Here is a 25,400-nt window from a genome sequence, read left to right as displayed (position 1 = left end):
AAATGGATACTCTACTTGCTAACTCCATTTCATGATAATTCACTCCTTAACCCAGTAGTTCTCAGTCCCAGATGCAAATTAAAATCACCTGTGAAGCTTTGGAAATATCCAGATGTCCAAACTCTACTTCAGAGCTTCTTAATCAAACGTGTGGAACATGAGCTTCTATATTTTCCATAGGTTCCATAACAAATTTTGATATAAAAACTTAATTCATCTGTACTGCCTCCCCAACACTGAAATTGCTCTAGTAAAAGTTGCTAATGAAATCGTATCTGCTACTACAATAGCTTTGTCTTAGCTCTTCAATCTACCTAGCTTTTCTGCATTACTTAACATTATCCATCATATACTCCACCCCTCTTTGAAAACCTCCACATCCTTCGCTGCTATTGGTTCTTCTCCTAGCCCCTCCAGCTGTCCACTTCTCAGTTTGTACCACTGGCTATCTCTCTTCCTTTCATTTACCTTATTCATCTATTATTTTAATAATATTTAATATAGAACTGCTTACATTAACACTATCAAACCATGCTCCCCATGTAGTAGAACAGGAAGGTACATCAGTGGTCATATATGGCAGGCTACTTTATTTTGTAGATGGGTAAATTAATGCCCAGAGAGGTCATACACTAGAAAGCAGCAAAGCTAAAACTAAGTGCAAGACCAGTATTTTTCTTTTGCTATTCTGCTACTTTTACCACCTGTGTACTTTATTCTGCTGCTGGGAGAAGCTGAAATTTTGGTATAACAATATACCTGAAATATTGAATATATATAGTATACAGTAACGTTCCATTTTTAGCCCTCTTTTTTCTTAGTACATTTTCTACTTAAATTAATCTCATTTATGCCCATGAGTAAACACTCCTAGATAGGATTCAGGTCCTTCTTATTGAACTACCTTACCTTCAAGTCTCTAGCCCAATATTTGACATAAAGTAGGCACTCAAATAGTTATTGAATGAATAAATATAAAAACAAATAAATGAGCAAACTTCCATGAACTCAAATAGCACCCCATTCTAATGATTCACAAATCTATTTCTGCAGACTTAATCATTCTTTGATGCTACAGCTACACATTTCCTTCCACCTACTCGACAATCTCCGTAAGAATAAATTAGCGACACCTCAGTCTGGCTTATGTCCAAAGCTGAACTCATTATCTGTCCTCTCTTACTTTCTCAACACACATTAAACCTGTCTCCTTTTGTGATCCTCATATTAGCTAATGTTACATATTTCCTTCTGGTCATTAGAAACTTTCAAACCAACTCTACTACTCTTTTGCCCCTTTTCTCACATTTAAGTAGTCAAAGAATTCTGTTGATTCTAGTTCTGTAAATCCTTCCTCTCTTACTATTTACTATTCCTATCATACAAGCCTTCATTAACTACTTCCTGAGCTATTACAATTGTCATATCTTGTCATCCTTCCCACTATCAACAGAGGTAGTCTTCCCAAAATACAGTGTAAAATTTCATTTCTCTTCTTCAAATGTCAATGGCTCTGTACAAAATAAAGCTAAACTCCTTACCAGGAGTCAAAATCCTCCCCAAGAATTTAAATACTTTTTCTTGCTGTTTCCTCAGCCAAATGACCTCCCATCTGCTCTGTTTCTACACCCATCAAAAGCCACCTTTATCCTTTAAAGTTCAGTTCAAATGTCACCTTGTGGAAACCCACTGAACCCCACTCAATAATTATTGTTCCTTTCTATATATAGCCACAGCATTTCTACTATAACACTTAGGCATGCATTTTGCCTAAAGATAAAATAACTTTTTATATATCTTCCTACTATGTTATAATTCTCTCTCAGTACATACATTTTGTCTTAGTCTTTATTCCCTGAGTACAATGGAGGTAAGTAAATACTTGTAAAACAACACATTGCTTATTATATGAGACAGTGAAAGGTGGCAAGGAGATCTCCAATACTAACCTGCTCTTTAGTATTATATGGGAGAGGTATAAGCAAGCTGAACTTTCCCTAATTTGAGGGGACAGATTGACATTTAGCCTACGCCCAGTTGAACCACTCAGTAGTCTTCTATGTTACGCTTAGGTTACCTTCTATAAAATGGGAATAATAATAGTATCCACCTCACTGAGTTGTTATGAAGTTTATATAAGTTAATGTTGGTAAGTCTATGTAAGTGCTTGTTAAATGATAAATAAAACATTACTTTGTTGAGAATGGCCCAGGTGTGGCAAGCTATGGTTCATCTTTCAATTCTTAGCTATTTACCAGGGTGTGGTCCTTAGAGAAATTTTCTAAAATTAGATTTTACCCAGTTTACATCCCCCACTAATCAAAATTGCTAAATTGTCTTGAAACATAAGGGTATCTCATTCACACTAGCTTCCCAAAGTTATGTGAAAAAGACCAATGTCGTGTCTTCAAAATGCAACAACTGCAGTTGGTTTTTTGTCAACCCATCCCTTACCTCACAAAAAATTCTTCTGGTAGAGAATCCATGCTGCACAATATTCTCTTGCAAGTTTTATTCCAAAGCTTGCAGACTGACTTTTACGACTGCTGTTTAAAGCTGTAAGGAAAGTAATACTTTTAGTGGGAAGGTAGAAGGATTTCATTCTTTCTTCCCACTATCTAAATAGTACATAATCATTAAAGAAAATTTTGAAACTGCTATAAAACAAAAATCACAGTTTCATCATCTAAACATAAATCACTACCTATATTTTAATATACTTAATATTTTCCAAGCATAGATATATCTTACCAATTTGTAATCATATTGAATAGGGAATACTCAGCATTACATTTTTCACCACTGAACACTATATCAAAATCATCTTTCATGTTATTTTATACTCCTAGTAAACATTGTCAATGGCTACATAACAACTGGTTGACTGGGGTTTCCTTGCCCATTTCCTTACAGTTGGACATTAAGATTGTTTCACATTTTTTTCATTATAAATTAGTATTGTGATAAACTGCACTGCCTATGAAGGCTTTTCTATATTTATGATTAATTCCTTACAGTAAATTATCAGAAATAGAATTCCTAGGTCAAAAGACACAAATATTTTAGGCCTCTAGGTGCATATTGCTAAATGGCTTCCCAAATGGTTTGTAATAATGTATTTCCCAGAGGTATAAGAAGTTTCTCTTTAACACAATCTTGATAGCACTCATTGTTTTATTTTCTTTTAGTCTAAAAATAACATTTAGCTACTTTTCCGGGATGTAAAGAACTCTTGCATATTTTCTAGTTCAGATATCAATGGATGTTGTGGATATTTCCTGAAGGAAAAAAAAAATACTGAGGCAAAATAAATGAAAACAAAGAGGAATAGTGTATTATTAGCATATCTATTTATTTATATTGCTCTCTATTTAACTACCCCAAGACCAATTCTTCTAAAATTAGTTCCATTTGATCTCTTTTGCTGAGAGTTCAAGCCTCCAAACTCCATTGCCCTCTGTTAGACTGACTTCCCTTTCTGATCCCACTGTACATAAGCCCAGGAAGTGTTAGAGTGAAAGTAGGTAAAACTATTGCTTGGTGCTCTGGGGCAAAGAAAGAAATGATGAGAAAAAAGAAAAGAAAGTGGCAGCAACAGCATAAATAAAACAGACCTAGAGTGCCTTGCTGCCAAGCACAAGACTGGATAAAGTTTCTCATTTGTTGCCTCTAGACTGCTTATTTATTTCAGTAACTGGGTAGCCAGTTTCTCTAACAGCATATTAATATACACCCATAAATTAGATTGATAAGAGCTTTTGGAGGCCCATTACTAAAAGGCAATTCAGCAGAGGTAATTCTTAAATCAAGAAAATATATTCCACAAGATCATCTGTAAGTCACCTGTTAAGAATTCAGATTGTATTTACTCAAAGGAACATTGTTTTAAATGAGGCCGAGTCTCCCAAAAAGTCAGAAAAAGCCAAAAACACATAGAGGGGAAGAAAGAACTGTAGGACCTGAACCATCCTAAGCCTTTAGGGTTGAGTATCCTATCATTAACAAACTTATGGGGAGGGGACAACTCAGTTCCTGGTGTAAGGGCTAAAAGAAGTTCTGAGGGGATCATCTGAAAAACAAGTATTCCTAATCATGATACTAGCTATTTTCTGTATTTGACTCACATCAGCTCTCAGTTACACAGAAAGGCTGGAGAAACAAGGGTAATTCTGCAACAATTCAATGTTAGCTGATACTTCTTAATCAAAACACAAGTGCAAACATTCACACACACAGACTCACACTAAATTCCCTCATTTAAAATGGAGCTTTCTAACACCTCTTAGTTTCTTGCCCATCCCTAATAAAACACTTCTTGCTGTCAGTATGAATATAATTCACCTATTCAGAATCTAGTTCTGTACATTATTTTGTACTTTTAGTCTTATTTTAAAAACTCAGTATACAAAGTCATATGCCTATTAAAATTTGCATTCTCTATTCAAATACTGTTGAAATATACAACCTAGAGTCCATAATGAAGCAGAGAGAGGTTGGACAAACCTTGTTATTCTTCCACACTAATCAGATCTGCTTCATTTCTTTAATAAAGCTGTATAGAAAAGGGTATGGCTTTGAGAACTGTAGGACTGTGATCAAACTTTTTCTTTTATGGTTTCCTTAACCTCCCTGGTTATTTTAATACAAAGTAACAGGCATTATTTCATAGCCAGAGCATACAAACGTGTGCCTTTTCCAGACAAAACAATCCTCTCATTTTCAGAATTTAAAAGCTCAGACATGGATAATTCCCCTTCTAATAAGCTCTCCTTCAGTTAGTAGCTGTTTGCACAGATCACAGTGAGGCTGAAGAGAAAGGAGGAAAATCCTCTGGCAACAAGGCAGAGAGGATGGAAGGCCTATGCTAAGCTATTCAGTGTTCAGCTTGAAAAAGAAAAAGATATAAAATTAATCAATAAATCAGAAGCTATTTGGATCCTGAATTAAGAGTTAAGAAAGGCTAATGGCTTTCTTTTTCAGCCTGCTTTAAAATACAACCTGATGTGAATCTCTGTGATGAAAGGTTTTCCAGAGGAGGATCATCAATCCCATCATTTCCCAGAAGCTGAGCTGCTATGTGTGGCAAGCCCTACCGGCAACAGTGGCAGCAGTAGCACTTTACAGCCTCTGCTGGGAATGAAGGTGTAAGTGCCTAGCAACAGGAAGGAAATAGCCAGCCTGAAACGTTACCACTGTATTTCTGAAATAATCCGAAGCCCTTACCATTCTAGAAGAGGCTGAAGGAAACCTTTAAAATCAGTGTTAACATGGGAGAAATGGTGAATCCAGTTTCCCCTGGTGTATTCGTTTCAATAGACTTTCCCTGTCAGCAGGAAACTTTACATTTACTCTGCCTTCCTGGAATTGAGAAACAGCTCTTCCGCAGGAACTATTCAGGTTCTGGCTGGTTGATCACAGGGCAAGTTAAAGTTCAGTGTCAATTTACAGCACACCTTTATCCACCAACCAAAATGATTTTATCTGCAGGCTGTTTTACTGGTTGGAAAATAAGGTACTGCCATCCATTTCTTGAAACAGTAAAATACCTTTCTTACTGCTCCCTCTGAGCTTCCAGTTACCACTTTTCCTCTTACCTAATGAAATTATAACAAGCTTTTTTTAAATTGTAAAGGCTTTTCTTTCCCTACTTTTAAAGCTGTGCATATTCACATCAAAGTAGGCACAGCTCTTGTTTATAATTTTTCAATCATTCATTTAAACATTTACCTTGTAGCACTCCTGTCACCTCCCTAAACTGTATATTATATAAGTACATTGCCTTTAAATCCACTCAAATGATCATCTTAAGTCACCTGACCAAGTTAGAGGCTCTAATTGGCCAACAAGGTTACATTTCAATGTGTGGGTGATGTTCCATGGTCCCATGAATTTGCTACCCTTGTCAGCTCTGGCACTTACATATCACACAATGCCAGGTGGGAAAAGTGAAAAGTATCAGTGTAAAAAACAGTAAAAATAAAGTTTGCTTTTCTCAGTGCTACTAGCTTGAAAACAAAATAATATACTTGGTATTTTTCAGGACAGGAGTCCAATTATAGAGAACTTTCCTTATGCCAACTAAATCAGGGTTTCTTGGCACTATTGACATTTGGGCTGGATAAATCTTGGTTACGCAAAGTTATCCTATGCATTTTTAGGATGTTTAGCAACATCCCTAGCTATCCAGTAGATGACAGTAGCAACTATCTCCCATCTCTCAGCCCCACTGTGACAAGCAAAAATGTCTCCAAACGCTGCCAAATGTCCTCTAGGGCACAAAACTCTCCACAGTTGAGAACTACCTACCTAAATGAACGAGTTAAAATGAAAGGTTAATTAAAAGAACATAGATTGTTTTCAGCAATAAAAATAGGACCATCCTGTTATTAGGTATCATGTATTATATAAACACAACAAATCATTTGTCTACAAGAAAGAAAAATGACAAAGTATCTCATTTAGTTTCCATCAATGTCAAAAGTAAGTTGAGAGGATGCATATAGAATTGGTAGTTAAGAGCACAGAGACATTGGAGCCACTCTGCAAGGGTATGTAAGTCAGCTTCGACACATACTTGCCATGCAACCTTGTGTGGAATTAACATCTCAGTTTCCTCATCTGAAAAATGTGGATAAAGATTATCCATGCTTCACAGGGTTGTTGTGAAGAGTAAATGTTTAAAACATGTAATTGAACAGTACCTGGCACATAGTAAGGACTATGTAAGTGTTCCTATCATCATCTTGATTTAATTTTGTTTAAATTTGTGGCGAAATTAGTTCACTTTTCTTACAATTCTCTACCTTAGAGAAAAGCTATTGTATGAAAAGGAATGGTAATAATGAGACTTTAAGAAGTGGGACAAAAAATTTTTTCACATATATCCCATATGGTACAAATGGCAGCTTAGTTTGCATATGTTCAGCACTTTGCATTTTTCACATCAGCACATAGTCATCTGCCACATTCTTTAAACTGCATAATATGCCGTTGTTAAAAATTTATCATTTTATCAGACCACTATTGATAAATACATTGTATCCAGTTTGTGTGTGTTTGTGGGTTTGCTTTTTTTTTTGCTATGATAAACAAAGTTGCAATAAACAATCTTGAACATGCAACTTGGTAAAATTTTAAAATCTATTTTAAAAGCTGAATTTACTATTTCAGCACTGAATTAAATGTACTCCAGAAGTTCATGGGTCTGTTAATAAAGAAAACCCTGATAATGCTAGTTATCGCTTCTGCTAGATTTTACCAAAAGAATTCCAAAACACTCCTTAAAGTTGAGATGTGAGATGTTTTAGCTACATATGAGAAGTACAGTAACCAGTTCAAGGCTGAAAAAAATATGAAGAGGACATTTTCTAGGAATAACTCAAGACATTTTGATGGGAGTTCCTTAAAACCAAACTTTTAACCATTACTGATCTGACTATATCTGCTAGCAAAGCAGCAACAGCCATTCTCGGTGGCTTTGAAAGGAGTAAAGCAGGTGTTCTATGGCTCTAGCACTCTCAAAGTCTATTTCTCACACGTTAGATAGATGCAGGTAAACAAGAAGGGCTAGGGCCATCAGGTTAAACTCAAAGAATAACAGGTTGAGGTTGTACCATTAGTTTATCAGCTGTGTGAAGAATAGGCGAAATATACTGATTATTTCATTTTCTAATTTTCCATTAATTTCTTCCATTTTGTATTTGTTTAGGTTCTTGGCAAGGCCTCAAAATGAACATACCTAGGCAAGGGAGGCCAAAACACTATTTTCCCACAAGGAAAAAACACATAGTTTGCTTAAGCAAACTCCAGGACTGAGAGACAATGGTTGGAAAATCTTTGCAAAAGTTATCAGAAACCAAACATATTTTCTGCCCCAAAATATCAGGGTACTCACTGTCCATCTCAGCTCTTGCCATTTAGCAAAGATCATTGTTAGCATTATCTGGCAGTTTATACCAGGAAGCAAGAAACTTGCAATGCATACCCAATGCCCCATATTTATAAATCTGCCAATATAGGGAACATCCTTGCCAAAATCAGCATCTTGTCTGAAGCAGGTATTTGATTCTCTTCAGATCTATTCAGTCACTATTCCTGGACTTACACAAGCAAACCTACAGAATATATACATTAATTTGTTAAAAATATATGGAATGTACTGTACCTACAAAAATATGCACAGGTTAGAATTTACCTGAAAAAAAATTCCAAATATTAAACTACCCATCAGTTTCAGGTTATTTACAGATAGCACTGCCAAAACCATGCTGTTCAAAAATGTAGCTTGGACTGTTAGAAGGACCGTATGTTACCCCTAAGCAAATTCTCCAAAAGTGGAATATTTTCAGCAATTTAAAAATATTATGTTGTCATAACAGTTGTTAGACAATAATGGGAAAGAAAGGAAACAAGACAGAATGTAAAGACATGACACGTGGAGATGATAATCAAGAATGGAATGGAGAATACAATATGTACTTGACTCTCCCACCACCAACGACCCTACCCAAATCCAACTTGATTCTCTGTCAAGGTTAAAGATTTTGGAGAAGTCCCCAATTTTTTTGATCACATACTTCTAAAGCAGTAAATTCTGAAGATATATGAATACACTGAAAATATATGACTAGCAGTTCATTTATGCTATTCATGCTATTGTAGGTACTACTATAATATAAAATTTAAAAAATGAGATTAAAATAAGCAAAAAGGGGCTTCCCTGGTGGCACAGTGGTTTAGAGTCCACCTGCCGATGTAGGGGACACGCATTCGTGCCCGGGTCCGGGAAGATCCCACATGCCGCGGAGCGGCTGGGCCCGTGAACCATGGCCGCTGAGCCTGCGAGTCCGGAGCCTATGCTCCACAACGGGAGAGGCCACAGCAGTGAGGGGCCAGTGTACCGCAAAAAAAAAAAAAAAAAAAAAAAAAGCAAAAAGTAAAGTTCTAATATTTGTTCCCACACCCTAACAGTCAGTTTCACATATCTCAGGTGTGCATATTCTACTTTGGACAGCCCTGTGTCAGAAAATGACTTCACATTTTAATTCAGGAAACAGATATATACCCATTTCATGAACTTGATAATATCTATTTCCTAAAAGACTAGAAATTTTTAAATGAGATATGCAAAGGGCCCTGCTCTGCACAAAGGAGGCTTTCAACAAATACTAGTTATAATTAAAAATGATTACCATACCTTAACTTAAAACAAAAGTATGTCATTTTCATCTTTACTTATCTGTAAAATTAGATTCAGAAACAATGGATAGTACCTTTTTTTTTTAAAAGGAAAACTTCTGATTTGGGGCTATGAAATTAGATGTGAAAATGCGGGATAAAACATTTACCCAAATTATCCAAACCTTGTATTCTTAATCTAGAGTTGAAGTCTGTGAAATGTACATTAAAAAATCATGAACTGTCTGAAAAGTAAGAAAGTTAATTTCATGGTTTGGCAAATTAGCTTAATCATAATACTTGATAGTTGAGAGAGAAAACAGGAAGAAGAATAATTACAAAGGGAGAATAATTTTGGTTTATTTAGGTTTTCTGGCTTTGTGATGAAGGTTAACATTTCTGAAAATTCAGAGTTGACATTAACTGTGCAGACTGTTTCCTGGCTCTGTATAAAGGGTAAAATCAATTTAATATTAGTACATATTTGAATTGTTTTAACCATAGTGGGGACACAGTATCCAAATGACCCCATGCCTAGACCTCTGCCAATTTTCTATCACTGATTTCTTTGCCTTGAATCTTTGGAACCTGGGCCAATGGAATTTCCGTTCTGCTGTTTATGCCTATTGAATAAGCTCTTAGTTTTAGATTTGGCCTCATGCCCTCACTAGCATGGAATTCCCAAAGTCAGGAAAATTTTTTTTCTTTTTCTAAATCCCTTGCTACATCCCCAGTGCCTAGTACCTGGCGTACTTTAAGCATGCAATATTAATTTAAAGAATGAAGCCACCCATCCTTCTGCATAGTTCAAGGCCTCTGAAGGCAGAAGAGTGAACCTGTATGTAGATTAAGACTTCCTTCTTTGTTGACCTAGAGTCTTTTTTTAGAAGTCAAAGCAGCCCAGATACTGCAGCTAAGATGGATCCCTATAGACAACCATGGGGTCAAGATAGGTCGCCTGTCCTCCGGCAACTACTTCTCAGTATTTTTTATTGGTTCTTCACATCTCTCCAACCTCTAAATACTTAAGTACTTTGGGGTTCAGTCTTTTCTATCCTACTCACCCTATATCATTTAGTCTCCAGGCTTTAAATTTTTATCTCTGGCCTTGACCTCTCCCTTAACTACAAATAATATATTCAACAGCCCAATCAATAGCTCCCAGATGTCTAGTAGACACCTTGTCATAACTGAAATTGAGCTCAAGATATCTCCCCTACCCCACAAAACAGCTAAAGCAGAGCTACCCAGCCAAGTCATGCCTTGATCAGACTAACTGCACTCAACCCACAGACCAAGAAATAAATGTTCATGGTTTTAACCACTGAGTTTTGAGGTGATTTGTTATGCAGCAAATACTGATCAATACTCCACCCTAACTAAAATTGCAATTCTCCATCCTGACTCTGATATTTCCTATCCCCCTTGCCTGTTTTTTCCTATACTGCACTTATTACTAACGTTAATATATTTTACTTATATCTCTTTTTTTTTTTTTTGGCTATATCTCCCATTAAAATAAAAGCTCTACTTTGGTAGACATTTTTTGTCTATTTGATTCACTGCTGTACCCCCAGAACCTAGAAAGGTACATGCCACTCAAGCTAGCATTAAATATATGGTGGGTAAATGAATTAACAGTCAGCTCTGTGTTCACACCTCTGATACAATTCCCTTAGTACAATATTCAGTATTCTACAAACTCTGCACATTCATCAAAAATACAGTTCACAACACATACAGTTCATGATACATACAGTTCATGAATCATACAGTATGCTTTATCTAATATGACTTAAAACCTGGTAATGAGACATTAAAAAATTCCATTTTACTATTCAGCATTGAAGATATGCTCTTTTAAAGTTTTTCCAGAAGAAATAAAGGAGCTTCCCAGCCCTTGAGTTGTAAGCTCCTAAGCAAATTTTGCTTAACTCCCTTAAATGTGTTTCCTGAACTATAAATTAGGAAAAATACCTACATCAAATACAAAGAACAGACAGGAATAAAAATGTACAAAGAAGAGGGATTTCATGCCACTCCTTGATGAAGGAATTGGATACTTAATATTTGGCCTTAAAAAAATATGTGTTCCTACAGCATTCTATTTCTCTTGAAAAGCACTGATTCTGGTTTGCTACTTTCCCAACAGACTCTAAGACCTTTGAAAAATAACTAGCATTCAGTGAATATTTGATAAATGAATGAATATTAGCATTTTAAAAATATTTACCAGAATGATTAAAATAATTAAACTTTTTTTAACTACAATGTGGATGCTCACTTTAGCTACTGTCTTTTTAAATTTTTCTGGCATGAACAATCTTTAATAAAAAATATAGTATGGAAATATACTAAGTCTTCAACTTTTAAAAAATTATAAAAGGAACAAATAAAAGAAAAATATATTTATATGGATGAAATTTTTGAAGATAAAAGTAAAATTAGTGATTCTGAAGAAAAAAAAATTTAATAAAACCAAAGTTGCTTCTTGAAAAGCTGAATAAAATAGACAAACCCCTGGAAAGCCCCACTAAGAAAACAGATAACATTATAATGAAAATGGAAATTCAAATCTACAAAGAAGAGATTAAGAGAATTATTGTATACTGATGTAACTTTACATCAATAAATTTTCAAATTTAGAGAAATAGTTGGTATGTTAAAAATTTTTATTTCCAAAGCTAACACAAGAAGATAGAAAAAATTATCAGATCAATAACCATATTACAAATTCAAATATTTTCTAAAGATCTACCACGAAATAAGCTATCAAGCTTGATTTTATAGGCCAGTTGTACGTAATCTACAAGGATCAAATGATTCTATTTGATTCTCATTATTCTATAGCATAGAAAAAAAGATGGAAAATTTCCAATTCATTTTTCAAAAGTAACATACAATCCAAATTCCAAAAGAGTGAATAAAGAAAATTTATTTTAAATTCTCCCAAACATAAATATAAAATCCTGAATAAAATATCTGCAGCATAGCAAATATAAGGTTTGCTACTACTTCTTGTGTGACCTTGGGTAAATTACTTCACCTCGCTCTCATTTTTTTCCGTCTGTAGAATGAAGATCATAATAGTACCTAAAGCATGACATTATAAAGATTAAACAGTTAAGTTCTTAGAACAGTGCTTGGCACATGGCAAATGCTCAATATGTGTTAGCTATTATTATCCTAAAAATAAAATCAATATAATCCACTGCATTATCATTTTAAAGGAAAAAATAAGATATATAAACATTTAATAATTTTTTTAGCAGACATTTCAGCAAATCTTTAAATAAAACTGGTATAAAGGGCAATCGCCAAAACATTTTAAAGAATATTTATCTCACGCCAATAGCACAAATTATACTAAGTGTTAAAATACTGGTCATTCCCATTCAATTAAGTAATAAGACTACGATGTTCAATATCATTATGATTATTCCATACTTTAAAGATTACACTAATGAAATAAAGTATAAGAACAAATATTGGAAGGGATGAAATTATTATTTGCAGATGATATATAGCTAGAAAATCTAAGAGAGGAAGCAAAACTGAATCAATGAGGAATTTTAGTCAGTAGTCTGGATAAAAGATATACCAAAAATCAGTTTCTCTTTTAACAGTAGCAATAACAAATAAAAAATTTATAGGAGAAAAAGAGAACCCACTCACAGTAACAAAAATTATATAATACCCAGGAATAAATTTAATGAAAATGGTACAAGACTATATGATAAGCTATATTAAATTTCATTGAACATAAAATACAACCTGAATACTTAATATTGACTACCTCAGCAGTTTCTATATCTTCTCTATCACCCAACCTAGAAACTTGGAATCCCTTCTAGTTTCATCCCTCTCCTCACTCTTCACATTTGAAATCAGTCACTAAGTCCTGCCTATTCCACCTCATATATATTTCTCAAATTTGTCATCTTTTTGCTCTCCACTTCAATTATCTCGGCTATCCTTTGGAAAGATTCCAGTATATTAAATACTCTCCCTACTTCTGGTCTTATCCTCCTCAGAATCATAGCCTGTCTAGCTACCAGGGTAATCAATCTGAAACACAAACCTAACTAGATTAGGCCCCAGTTTAAAACCAGAGATCACCACTGAATTCAGGATGGAGTCCAAGCTCAAGGTTAATAAAGCCTTCAGTCATTTGGACCCAGCTTCGTCTCCTTCTCCTCCTTTCCCATCTTTTTGTGTCTTAAAACATGGCTCTGTTTCTCATATTAGGATACGCAAGTATCTCCAACAAAAGATACTTCTCACCGCTACCACAAGTGGTATATCCTACTAAATTTACATCAATTTTTGGTGAAGATTTTTTGAGAAAGACCTTATTTTACATTAAAATAAATACGGAAGAGATGCAAAATTTGTGACTGCTCAAGTTAAAACGCAAGATTTCAAAGAAAGATGGCACTTACAGCAAACAGCTTTGACCCTTTCCCTCAGGTCAAAATGGGGATAATCATGATACATTTGTCATTATTAGTGAAAAATCTGACACTGCCAAACTACTATCACTGTATTTGCCAAGGAACTAAGATGTAACTAATACTTGCTGAGAACATAACTATGCCAGGCAACTGTTCTAAATTCCTCGTTGGTTAACTCATTTTATAATAACTTGACATGATTTCATCTCTACTACTCTCACACTTGCTCTCTACTCCAGCCATAGTGGTGTCCTTGCTGTTCCTTACACACATTCTCAGGCTCCCATTTCAAGGCCTTTGCCCTTGCTATTCTATCTAGAAATCTTTCCCCTTAGAGAGCATAGGTCTCTTTTTCAACTCCTTGTAGTACTGATATTTCCTCCAATGTTGTTTTCTCTATCCTGACCTCCCATTTCCCTTCCTTTTAACCATAACTCTAGAAGAATAATTCTCTATCTTTTTTTCTCCATCTCGCTTTCTTTACTGTGCTTGTTATTTGTTTTTCTTCCCATCAGAAGGTAATGGTAGGATTTTTGTTCTATGACAATAGGATTTTTACGTTATTCACTGAATCTAGTGCCTAGACCACTGCCTAGCACATTCTAGGCTCTAATTATTTACTGAAGGAACAACTTTATGAAACAGATACTACTGTTAGTCAAATTTTACTTTATGAAGAGACTGAAGCAGTGAGAATTTGCCTGTGATCCCATAGTAAAAGGCAGAGCTAGGATTTGTAAGCAGACAGCCTGGCTTCACTCTTTACCACAACTGCATGGTGCCTCTAATTTGTGCGGTGAATTCCATATGCACGATCTACTTAGTACATTTCCTTGATTAGACAGTTCCTTCCCAGCCGGTTCCCTGACTGGCAGGTTTAGCGCACTTTATACAGTCAATTGTTTACAGAATGAATAAATGCATAAATACATTAATTACCCAATGATTTACGCCTCAATTATTATTTTAAGCTTTCAGGCTTAATTTTTAACTTAATATAAAAATAATTCCTGCCTTTAAAAATACAGTGACGTAGAATACTTTCTTTGAATTGACAAAACATGATTTCTGACAAATGGTTTAATTAAAAGGACGTGTACCCTATTCTTAAAATTTTATCCAAACTGGCTTTTAAAGCTTCATTCAACATTAGCATACATTAAGCAAAAAGCTCCAGAACCAGCCTGACTCATTTCATTATATATACATGCATAATATTATCTCTAATGAAAAACCGCGAACAGTGCCATTTCCTTAGACACCAAGATTTATAAAACAATCAACTACGCCAGATAAAAACAGCACCTTCACTTACAAAAACTGACGCTAATCAGAACACCCTCCGGAGCAACACTTGGCTCAGGAGTCACCTGGACCAGCTTTCTCAAACAAATTTGACAACCACTATCATAAGGGCATGACTAACTTGCCACCGAATCCGAATGGCCATAGGTTTACTCTAAGAAACAAACATTCCTGAGTAGAAGGGGTGGACAAATGAGCGGTTTTAAAAAGAGGCCCCTCCCAGGCCGCCTCAAAATCTAGAGCCCAAGATTCTCCTCCTCAGAGCTCCTCACCGTGTCTAGACTAGGGGGAAGCGACCATTTCTCAGGTAGAGGATGATGAACAAAGGAAAAACTGGCCATCCAGCGTGAAGGCCGAGGAACCAAACGCAAACAGACCGCACTGATTAACAAGGACCCCCCGGGCGTCCCACCGGCCCACCGCCCCTTCACAGGTGGAGCCGCAATTGCACTTCTCGCGAGATGTCTCGTCTTCACGGGATCTCGAACTGAAACCTCGCGGCTTTTCGGATCAGGGGGTCTAAAAGGACAACTCGCAGCCCGCCTCACGGACTCACAAAGGGCCTCGATCCCCACCTCACCCTCCCTCCACCACCACGCCCCTCCCCTCCCTTCCCTTCCTGGAAGGGTCACTTCCCCGGGTTGCCCAGGGACTTCCGCAGCCCGACCGGAACCGGAAGCTTCTGGGAGCGAGTGGGTGGGGGCGGAAAATTTTTTAAAAAGCGCGGGTCAAGCTAGAGGACCGAGCTGGTACGGTGGTGGTAACCCCGAAGCGGGACTGTGGCGGGTCCTGATGGACAACACCGCCTGCTTGAAGTCCTTGCTTCTGACCATTAGTCAGTATAAAGCAGTTAAGTCGGAAGCGAACGCCACCCAGCTTTTGCGGCACTTGGAGGTGAGGGCTTTCGGGGTGGCGGACGAGACGGGCTTCCTCGTAGCCTTCGGTCACTTGGTGGCCGGGATGTAGTGGTCTCAGCCTAGAAAAGAAAGGACAGCTCGCTCCCTCCGCTGCCTTTTTGTATTGGTAAAGAAGGCTAAAGATTGTCAGCTTTGAATTCCCACCCTCCTCTATCCCGCCCCAAGCCCCTCCGCGTTCAGCTGACTGCAGCAAGGGATGAGTAACTACTGATAGCCCTAGAAAGAGGGGGGTTGAGACAAAAGGTTGGGGGATTTAGGCCGTATTTGGAGTTGGTAGAGGAAAGAGCTAGAGCTGTTATCTTTTCCTTTGCTTCTTATGTTGGTTTTTCCATTGTAACAGAGCCTTCTCAAAATGTACAACAATTCTCAGAGGTGGAGGTCATGGGGAGTAACGATTAAAACTTGATTTACCCCTGTCACTAGGCAGTTTACAATCTGAACCTGTTGCTTACTGCTTTTATTTGAACTCATGTTGAACTCGGGCTTGAAAATTATTATTTAATCTTTCTCTGGATTAGGAAGCAATCTCCCTTACTAGTAATCACAGTTTTTCTTTACCAAAATTTATTGCTCAGTTTTTCAGTCCTAAAATGCTGAATTGTCACTTTTTCTGTTAGTTCCTAGTGATTTGCATCTAGAGTGTACTTATCTTATACTAAAAGTTATACTCACAGCTTTCTGTGATCCTATTTGTTTTTAGGCTCTTAAACTCCTGCTGTCATTAGTTATGCATTCAGGGAATTCCAACTAATAATGACCTCAGTTTAATAAAAAGTAATTAAGCTCAATCAAAGCTTATTTTAATTCTCTGTCGCAACTTCTGTTAACATAGAATTAAAGTTCTCTCTGTCGCAGCTTCTGTTAACATAGAATTAAAGTTCTCTCTGTCGCAGCTTCTGTTAACATAAAATTGAACATAATTTTTAGATATATTATTTGTTTTATTAACCTTATGATAAAAGGCTAAATTACCAACGGTTTGCAAAATACTACAGAGAAGGCAACAGTGAATGGCACAGCAACATCAGCCTTTGTTGTGACCGTAGTGCACTAACTGTGAATTTTTTCAAGCTTCACTGGTGCTCTTCTTCTTACCACTTCAGGAGCTTACCTCTTAACACTTTTCTTTTTTCATTCATTACCTCAACAAATCCCTACAAACCTAACAATGAAGGTGTTAGCTGTTAAATAAATGCTAGGGCTTTGCTTCTCAATGAGGATAAAACAGTGCAGTAGTGGACTCCAGAAGCCACAGAATAATCAGAGCTGTCAGTTTTATTTAAGAATTTGGAGTTAAGAAATTTAGATTCTAATCTGAAATATTACCTCTCTTTGAGAGTAAACAGTTGTGTTGTGAATCTGAACAGGGTGTTATCATGAATTGAAAGAGACTTCAAAGAAATTTGAGGCTTGGAGATTGGCTTCTTGGTACTGTGTTCCCAAAGTTTTCAAGAGGTTTACCAAAAATTCTTCGGCCATTTAATTGAGAGAGAACATACATACATTACATAAAGTGCATTAATCTTAAGTGAAGAGCTTGATAGTTTTTTTTAAACGTAAGTGTACACTCAAGTAGCTACCACCTGTCGTATGAGACAGAACATTTCCAACAACCTATAAGTTTTTCAACTATCCCTAAGGTTTCAGATAAGTGGATTAATATGTACGTTTGTGTCTGGCTTCTTCCTCTCAATATAATCTGTAAAATTTATTCATGTGGCCCACGTGCCAGTATTTCATTCTTTTTTATTGCTATTTAGAATTCCACTGTACAGAGGTACCGCAGTTTATATATATCCTGTTCATGAGCAGCTGGGTTGTTTCCAGTTCTGGGTGGAATTATGAGTAACTCTGTTATAAACATTTTTACACATTTTTTTGTGGATGTATGTATTCATTTCTCTTATATACCTCATAGTGTAATTGTTGGGTCTTAGGGTAAGTTTATGTTCAGTTCTGGTTAAAACACCAGTTTTCCACAAGTTATACTGATGTATCCTCCCACCAGCAATATGTGAATTTTGCTGTCATTCATCCACACCACTCCTTGGTGCTCTCAGATTTTTAAATTTTTAACTCTTTTGGTTGACAGTATTAATGGTGAATGTTTTTCATGAGACCTCATGAGAGCAACCTCATGAGAGCAACATCTGAGGATACAAAGGGTGATAGATGGTTATCATGTGAACGATTATTCACTCTGCTATCCTGCTGCGCTTCTGCTGCACTATTTTTGTCTTCTTGCAGAACCTTAGCTTTGGATTTTTTTTATGATCAGCAGAGCTGAGCTGGTATCATTTTTTTTTTAATATAAATTTATTTATTTATTTATGGCTGTGTTGGGTCTTCGTTGCTGCATGCAGGCTTGGGCTACTCTTCAATGCAGTGTGTGGGCTTCTCATTGGCGGTGGCTTCTCTTGTTGTGGAGCACGGGCTCTAGGCGCGCGGGCTTAAGTAGTTGTGGCACGTGAACTCAGTAGTTGTGGCTTGTGGGCTCTAGAGCACAGGCTCAGTAGTTGTGGCGCACGGGCTTAGTTGTTCTGCGGCATGTGGGATCTTCCCAGACCAGGGCTCGAACCTGTGTCCCCTGCATTGGCAGGCGGATTCCCAACCACTGTGCCACCAGGAAAGCCCTGGTCTCATTCTTGATGGTGTTTCACGGCACTAATCTTACGTAATGATTATGGAGCAGGGATGCAGGAACAGTGAATCCCAGTTGTACCGCTGTCTATTATGTGTGCCTCAGTTTACTCATCTGTAAAACAATTAGTACAGGTTTATTATGAAGCTGAAAGGCATTAACATACATAATGTACCTAGAACAATAGCTAGGCCAGAGTAAGTGCTAGAGTATTAGTTATTACTGAAATAAGTCCTATTTGCATTAAAACATTCAGTGTGTATGAGTAAAGAGGAAAATATGCAAAGTGATTTTTTTTATTTTACCTTATAATAAATAATTATTATATCTTAGAATACTTATGTTGTTGAAATACAGGTCCAATCCTTAGGGAAATTGTATTTAAAGCAGAAGATGTCTTAATATTTTAGAGGGCTAACTGTATAAGCAGGCAAAAGGGCAATGCTCAGAAGGTTCCTTACCTCAAAATATTTACTATCATTATCTAATTTCACTTTTGGACCTGTTTTTTCAGTCTGATAGACTTTTACTTTAATGTTAAAATACATACTCTGTGGGAACAGATATTCTGAAGATCTCTTATCGGCAAAGCTTTACAAGAAAAACTGACATCTGGGCGAGGGTATAAAAGGGATATAGAAAAGAAAGAAACAATTCTGATTATAGTCTTTTTAAAAAGTCTTTTAAGAATAAAAACGTTTAGGGCTTCCCTGGTGGTGCGGTGGTTGAGAGTCCGCCTGCCGATGCAGGGGACGCGGGTTCGTGACCCGGACTGGGAGGATCCCACATGCCGAGGAGCGGCTGGGCCCGTGAGCCATGGCCGCTGAGCCTGCGCGTCCGGAGCCTGTGCTCTGCAACGGGAGAGGCCACAACAGTGAGAGGCCCGCGGACCGCAAAAAAACGTTTAGAACAGATTTAATCTAATCTTAAAGTAAATGATTGTTTTTTTATATTTATAGAAAAGATTTTCTTAATAATGAATAATATTCATAAAGCATTTTGAAAGTAAGTGGCTGTCTGACAACTGTTCCCAGCCCTCATCCCAGCTTACCCTTTCGGGAGGTGGTGCTAGTAGGCAGTAGGTAGTACGTTTATAGTGTTATGAGAGGAGTAAATAGTGAAATAACAAATAATAAAATTTTTTAATTCCTGACCTGCCTACTCAAAAAAAATTTTTTTAACTTCTTCTTTGTGATCTCTAACTTCTGGGCTTAGGTACTGTCTGGTAGGGAGCAGAAGGAATACTCACATAGTTAATCCCATGAATAATCCTTTGGATTTAGCTGCTTTCCACTTTCCATTTGCCTCCCTCAAAGAAGATGGAATTCATTTATTCGGTAAATATATTGATAGTAGAATGCTGATTTGTAGTCTGTGCCTTCATGGAGTCATCAATGTAGTGGGGAGGATAAGTATTGCTAAGTTGGCAAAAGCTTGCTGACTTAGCAAATAAAAGTGTAATGTACTATAGGATAGTATAACAGGCAAACCTAACCTAGTTAGTGGGAGAGGATTAGAGAAAGCTTAGTGGAAGAAACAAAATTGAGACTGGAATGATTACGTTAGTGAGTGAAGGGATAGGTGATCTTCCATGCAGAGGGAACAACATGTATGAATTTTCTAAATTGGGAAAGAGTGTGGCAATGGCACTTTGGAAGAACTGGATTTTTATTTGAAATGGAGAAGTGAAAATTGCCAATTCTTAACTAACACATTTTTTCTTTTTTTAAAAAATTATTTTTTGTCCCTCATGACTTTTAAAGAGGGCTCTTTTTTGTTTTGTTTTGTTAATTTATTTTTGGCTGTGTTGGGTCTTCGTTGCTGCGCGCGGGCTTTCTCTAGTTGCGGTCAGCAGGGGCTACTCTTGGTTGCAGTGCGTGGGCTTCTCATTGCAGTGGCTTCTCTTGTTGTGGAGCATGGGCTCTAGGCGCACAGGCTTCAGTAGTTGTGACACATGGCCTCAGTAGTTGTGCCTCACGGGCTCTAGAGTGCAGGCTCAGTAGTTGTGGCACACGGGCTTAGTTGCTCCGCGGCATGTGGGGTCTTCCCAGACCAGGGCTCGAACCCGTGTCCCCTGCCTTGGCAGGCAGATTCTTAACCACTGCACCACCAGGGAAGCCCTAACTAACACATTTTAATGACTCTTTTCTAGGTAATTTCTGGACAGAAGCTCACCCGATTGTTTACATCAAATCACATACTACCAAGTGAATGCTTAAGTTGCCTTGTAGAGCTACTTGAAGACCCAAACATAAGTGCTTCACTGATCTTAAGTATCGTCAGTTTGCTATCTCAACTAGGTAATGTATTAGTTTCTCTTTTTTATTTTTTAGAAGATGTATGAATTTAGTATTTTTTTAAAGGGCAGTTTTAGTTATAGAATCTTTTGTAGAATGATTCACATTCAAAAGATTTCTTCATTGCAGGACCTCTCAGAACTATTTTGTATTGTGGATCTCTTGAAAAGGGAAAATTATATTCAGGCTTTCTTAAGATTATTAGAACAAAGAATCTGAAACATATCAAGGGTTCAGTGGTCTACAGAAAAGAATGTACCTTGGGAAATGTGGGCCTATTTATGAATTAAAAAATATGCATGTACATAATGTCTGTGTGAGCTACAGCGCTCTGGAAAGTCATAGCTAGTGATCAAAACATCATCCTTTTTTGATAGACTACACTGAACTTAGAGCTAAGGCTAAAAATGCAAGTGTTACTTTTTCTATTTTTCCCTACCTTACCTTTAGTTTTAAAATTTTCATTCAGTGGTTACTTTATTCTTGATTTGTGTTTGGGGGTGGAGGGGAGATATTTCTCTGTGTGATTATAAAATTAATACATGCTTATTTAAAAAAAAAAAAAAAACCCAGTGATACAGAAGTGATAACATAGAGCAGCATGTCCAGTAGATGATGAAAATGTTCTATATTTGTGTTGTCCAATATAATAGCCACCCTGGTTAAATTTCTGAATTGGAAGGTGTTTGTAAACAAAATAGCCATATCATATTTGATATTTTTATATAATGGTAAATTTAATATGAAATAAATTTTAAATTATTATTTATAAAAATGATCTATCTTGTGTCATTTTATTTTAACTTACAGCTGTAGACAATGAAACCAGAGACTGTCTTCAGAATACGTACAGCCTGAATAGTGTGCTGGCAGGAGTGGTTTGTCGGAGCAGTACTTGCCACAGTGATTCAGTGTTTTTGCAGGTATGTACACCCACACAGTACTTTCCACTTAATGCTCATTCTTCCTTCCTTATTTTCAGATCAAAATTGATAGTATCTATCGTAAACTGCTGGCTTACAGTGTACTATATGCTGGTATAATACCGCATGATTAGGCACAGTTCTCACCATTAATAAATTTAAAAGCTGGTTGGTCACACATGTACTACTATTTACGAGTTTCTAAAGAAGAGAATTTTATTCACATCTAGCACTATAATTTAAGAAAAATCCAGATTATGACTATTTTGACAGGCTTATAAATACAGATGTCAGCTATTCATGTTAAAATTGTAATTTGAGTTGGCACCTATTCTCAATCTATTGAGGAAACATTCTACAAAAACTGAAGCTACAGATTTGGTATTATTTAGCATAGACTCAAAGCTCTTATACCCATAATATTTCTCAACCTAATATGCCATCAGTTGTAAGAAAGAAAAACATTGCAAGTTAAACTGACATGCAATTTTAAAAATGGTAAAATAAGAAAAATATCTATCTTAGAATTGATAGAATATGTGTTTCAACTTGCATATAAGTTTAAGATGATTAAGTGAGCCAGGTTAATGACAAGATGCTGTTTGAGATAGAATATATAGAAATGTGTGAATCAGGAGATGAACTCTAAGGTCTAATTACTTGTGTGTGTTTAAGATCTCATTACTTGTATGTGAAGATAGAACCTTTTTAAGATATGGAAAAGTTCTTGCTCTAAATGCCTCCTAAAATGGTTACATGCTCAGAATATGTACAGGAGTTCATTCTTTTGAGCACACAAATGTGTTTTTATATGTTTATATTCACTGCTATTTTCTTATTCTCAGTGCATTCAGCTTCTGCAGAGGTTAACATATAACGTCAAAATTTTGCATTCTGGTGCCAATATAGATGAATTAATTACATTCCTGATTGATCATATGTGAGTATGCAACCAAACATGTAAGCAGATAATCTACTGGTTTAACTAAAGCCGTGTAATAGTTCTATTTTTCTTAAATAAGTTTTTCCAACTTTTTAAACTGAATGAGGCTGATTCTTATTTATTCCTCTTAGATGATTTCAAGGATCAAGTGGTGTAAAGCAGCTTTAATTTTTATAACAAAAATTTATGAAATGAATTGATTGAGACAGAAAAACTTATTGAAACTGAAAATTATGTTTATATTTAATTTTATTGACCAAAGAATATACTGATAAGACAGCACATGGTTACTCTGACAATTATTTCTATATTTGTATGCTGCAATTGAGTAGGATCATTTAGTTTCAAAACATGAAATAAATGATCAGTACTATTCAAAGCTTGGCAGTCTTCACATGTTAATCAGATTTTTCTTTTCTTAGAAAAAGGAAGGAATTTAAATGTGTAAATGACTATATAATTGTGAGTAATTTAGAAGGAACCTAATGTTTTTATCTTTTATTATTTTTCTTAAAACAACAGTCAGTCTTCTGAAGATGAGTTGACAATGCCTTGTCTAGGATTATTGGCAAATCTTTGTCGGCACAGTCTTTCTGTTCAAACACACATAAAGACTTTGGTAAGAAGTTTATGAAATGTTTCTCTCTAGTTTTGTGGTGGGCTCTATGCTTAAAGAAAATTTTTTTCACCTTTTTCTTAAAAAAAATTTTACAAGAATTCTCCTGTGTTATCCAGCTGAGCCATCAAAGTTAACAAAGAATCATATTGACATATAAATAACTTGACGTATTCCAACCTTCATACATGTTTAATTAAGACAAGTTAAGAGTTAATAAAAATGTTAAATACTAAAAGTTTTTCTTCTCCGTAGCATCCCATTATTTGTCATATTGAATAATACAAGAAATGCTAAATTATTTTGTGCTGATAGAAGGGAGACACGGGGCTTCCCTGTTGGCACAGTGGTTGAGACTCCGCCTGCCAATTCAGGGGACATGGGTTCGAGCCCTGGTCTGGGAAGATCCTACATGCTGCAGAGCAACTAAGCTTGTGCGCCACAACTACTGAGCCTGCACTCTAGAGCCCGCGAGCCACAACTACTGAAGCCCACATGCGTAGAGCCTGTGCACCGCAACAAAGAGTGGCCCCTGCTCACGGCAACTAGAGAAAAAGCCCACGCACGGCAACGAAGACCCAGCGCAGCCAAAAATAAATAAATAAATAGATAGATAAATAAATTTATTTTTTAAAAAGGGGAGATATGCCGTTGGCAGTTGCATTTACCTCACTCTTGTATTTCCACAAAATCAATTACAGCTCTCCCAGAAATATTTATGAGTAAGTGCCTAACATCACTACCAGTACTCGAGATAAGTGAAGGCACTCAAGTGAGGTTAACTGAACTACTGTTAGAAATATATTAAATCAGGAAAGTTCATTGATTCTTTAAGGTGCTTTGTGAACAGTTCCCTTGCTATGCAATATTCAGTATTACTTGTTTTAAATTAAATAATATCTCATTTGTTCATGTGCTGGATTTTTCTGACCTGGTCTTATTTTGTTGGTGGAGGTTATTTTGAGCCATGGAACTGTTTGAGGAAGGTAAACATTTGCTCATAAACCCATGACTACACACTGCTCTTCACTTAGATTGTACCTGTCTATACTACTGTAAGCAATATGTAAAAGTATCATCTTACTCACTCCTTGAATGATCTCTTAAGTTGATAATGTTTAATAAAAGTTTACCTACTCTGTGTAAGATATACTTTCTAAAACAAAATGTAAGACTTATAATTTTTTTTATTCTAATTTATTTAAAAAATTTTTTCTTCCTCAGAATAATGTGAAATCTTTTTATCGAACTCTTATAAGCTTCCTGGCCCATAGTAGTTTAACTGTGGTTGTGTTTGCACTTTCAATATTATCCAGTTTGACATTAAACGAAGAGGTTGGGGAAAAGGTAAGTTTTTTTTTTTTTTTTTTTTTGCAATTTACGAAAATAATTCTGAAGTTTATATTCTCTGATACTTTAAAAGTCATTGAGACTCTTTGTTGAGTTTTAGGATGGTCAACTTAAATTTTTTTGTATAATATACTTTTCCTGATTTGTTTTTAAGCTGTTCCATGCTCGAAACATTCATCAGACTTTTCAACTAATATTTAATATTCTCATAAATGGTGATGGCACACTAACTAGAAAGTATTCAGTTGATCTACTGATGGATCTTCTTAAGAATCCTAAAATTGCCGATCATCTTATCAGGTATGGTTCTCTGACAAATTTTAGGACTTTTTTTTAAACCAAGATGTATTTGTAGTAAACAAAACTGCCTTTTTAGATTTAGTAAACTTGGACTCTACTAATTCGCAATAGACTAAAATCAAAATGTTTTCATGTGCTTTATTCCCATTCTTTTTGCTCTCCTGACTTGAAATGTAAAAGTATAACAAGGGTGTGTGTGTATGTTTCAGTCTTTGTCTTAGGTATATAAGGTTGTGTCATTCTCCAAAATATACATATCTTGATTAATCTGTTTCAAAACCAGTTTTACATCTGAACAGTATGATTTATTTTATATAAAAGTCATTTTTAATATATCAGTTTCATAATTATCACTTGATGTGTATTTTTATTTTGAACTTAGGTATGAACACTTTTCTTCATGTCTTAATCAAGTATTAGGTCTTCTTAATGGAAAGGATCCTGATTCTTCTTCAAAGGTATATAAAAGCACAACTT

The 25,400-nt window shown here is 36.1% G+C and overlaps 2 protein-coding genes across 6 annotated transcripts in view; one reads left to right on the top strand and one right to left on the bottom strand.

Moving 5' to 3' along the window:
• The window catches only part of DZIP3 (DAZ interacting zinc finger protein 3), a 121,280-nt gene extending 105,768 nt beyond the window's left edge, over nt 1-15,512 (bottom strand). For 4 of the 5 annotated variants that reach the window (XR_004035098.2, XM_030836732.2, XM_060298045.1 and 1 more), the window contains exons 1-2: nt 15,209-15,512; nt 2,455-2,556 (exon numbers count right to left, since the gene is read on the bottom strand). Coding sequence is in view for 4 of the 5 variants with exons in the window: in XM_030836732.2 (XP_030692592.1) it covers nt 2,455-2,486 (32 nt within the window). In the remaining variant the exon portion in view is untranslated. Of the gene's footprint in view, nt 1-2,454; nt 2,557-14,946; nt 15,100-15,208 lie in introns of those variants that run through there. The other variant, XM_030836733.2, reaches the window with a different exon arrangement.
• A 202-nt stretch (nt 15,513-15,714) lies between these two features.
• Nucleotides 15,715-25,400, top strand: part of CIP2A (cellular inhibitor of PP2A) — a 28,419-nt gene continuing 18,733 nt past the window's right edge. Inside the window, exons 1-8 of the mRNA XM_030836737.2 lie at nt 15,715-15,830; nt 20,647-20,794; nt 21,602-21,714; nt 22,560-22,654; nt 23,180-23,276; nt 24,498-24,620; nt 24,778-24,923; nt 25,306-25,381. Coding sequence (XP_030692597.1) covers nt 15,729-15,830; nt 20,647-20,794; nt 21,602-21,714; nt 22,560-22,654; nt 23,180-23,276; nt 24,498-24,620; nt 24,778-24,923; nt 25,306-25,381 — 900 coding nt within the window. The 5' untranslated portion in view covers nt 15,715-15,728. The remainder of the gene's footprint in view (nt 15,831-20,646; nt 20,795-21,601; nt 21,715-22,559; nt 22,655-23,179; nt 23,277-24,497; nt 24,621-24,777; nt 24,924-25,305; nt 25,382-25,400) is intronic.

The sequence above is a fragment of the Globicephala melas genome, chromosome 4, assembly GCF_963455315.2.
Source record: "Globicephala melas chromosome 4, mGloMel1.2, whole genome shotgun sequence".
Classification (NCBI taxonomy): domain Eukaryota; kingdom Metazoa; phylum Chordata; class Mammalia; order Artiodactyla; family Delphinidae; genus Globicephala; species Globicephala melas.
Note: the sequence above shows the minus strand (reverse complement) of the source record. Positions and strands in the feature narration are given on the sequence as shown.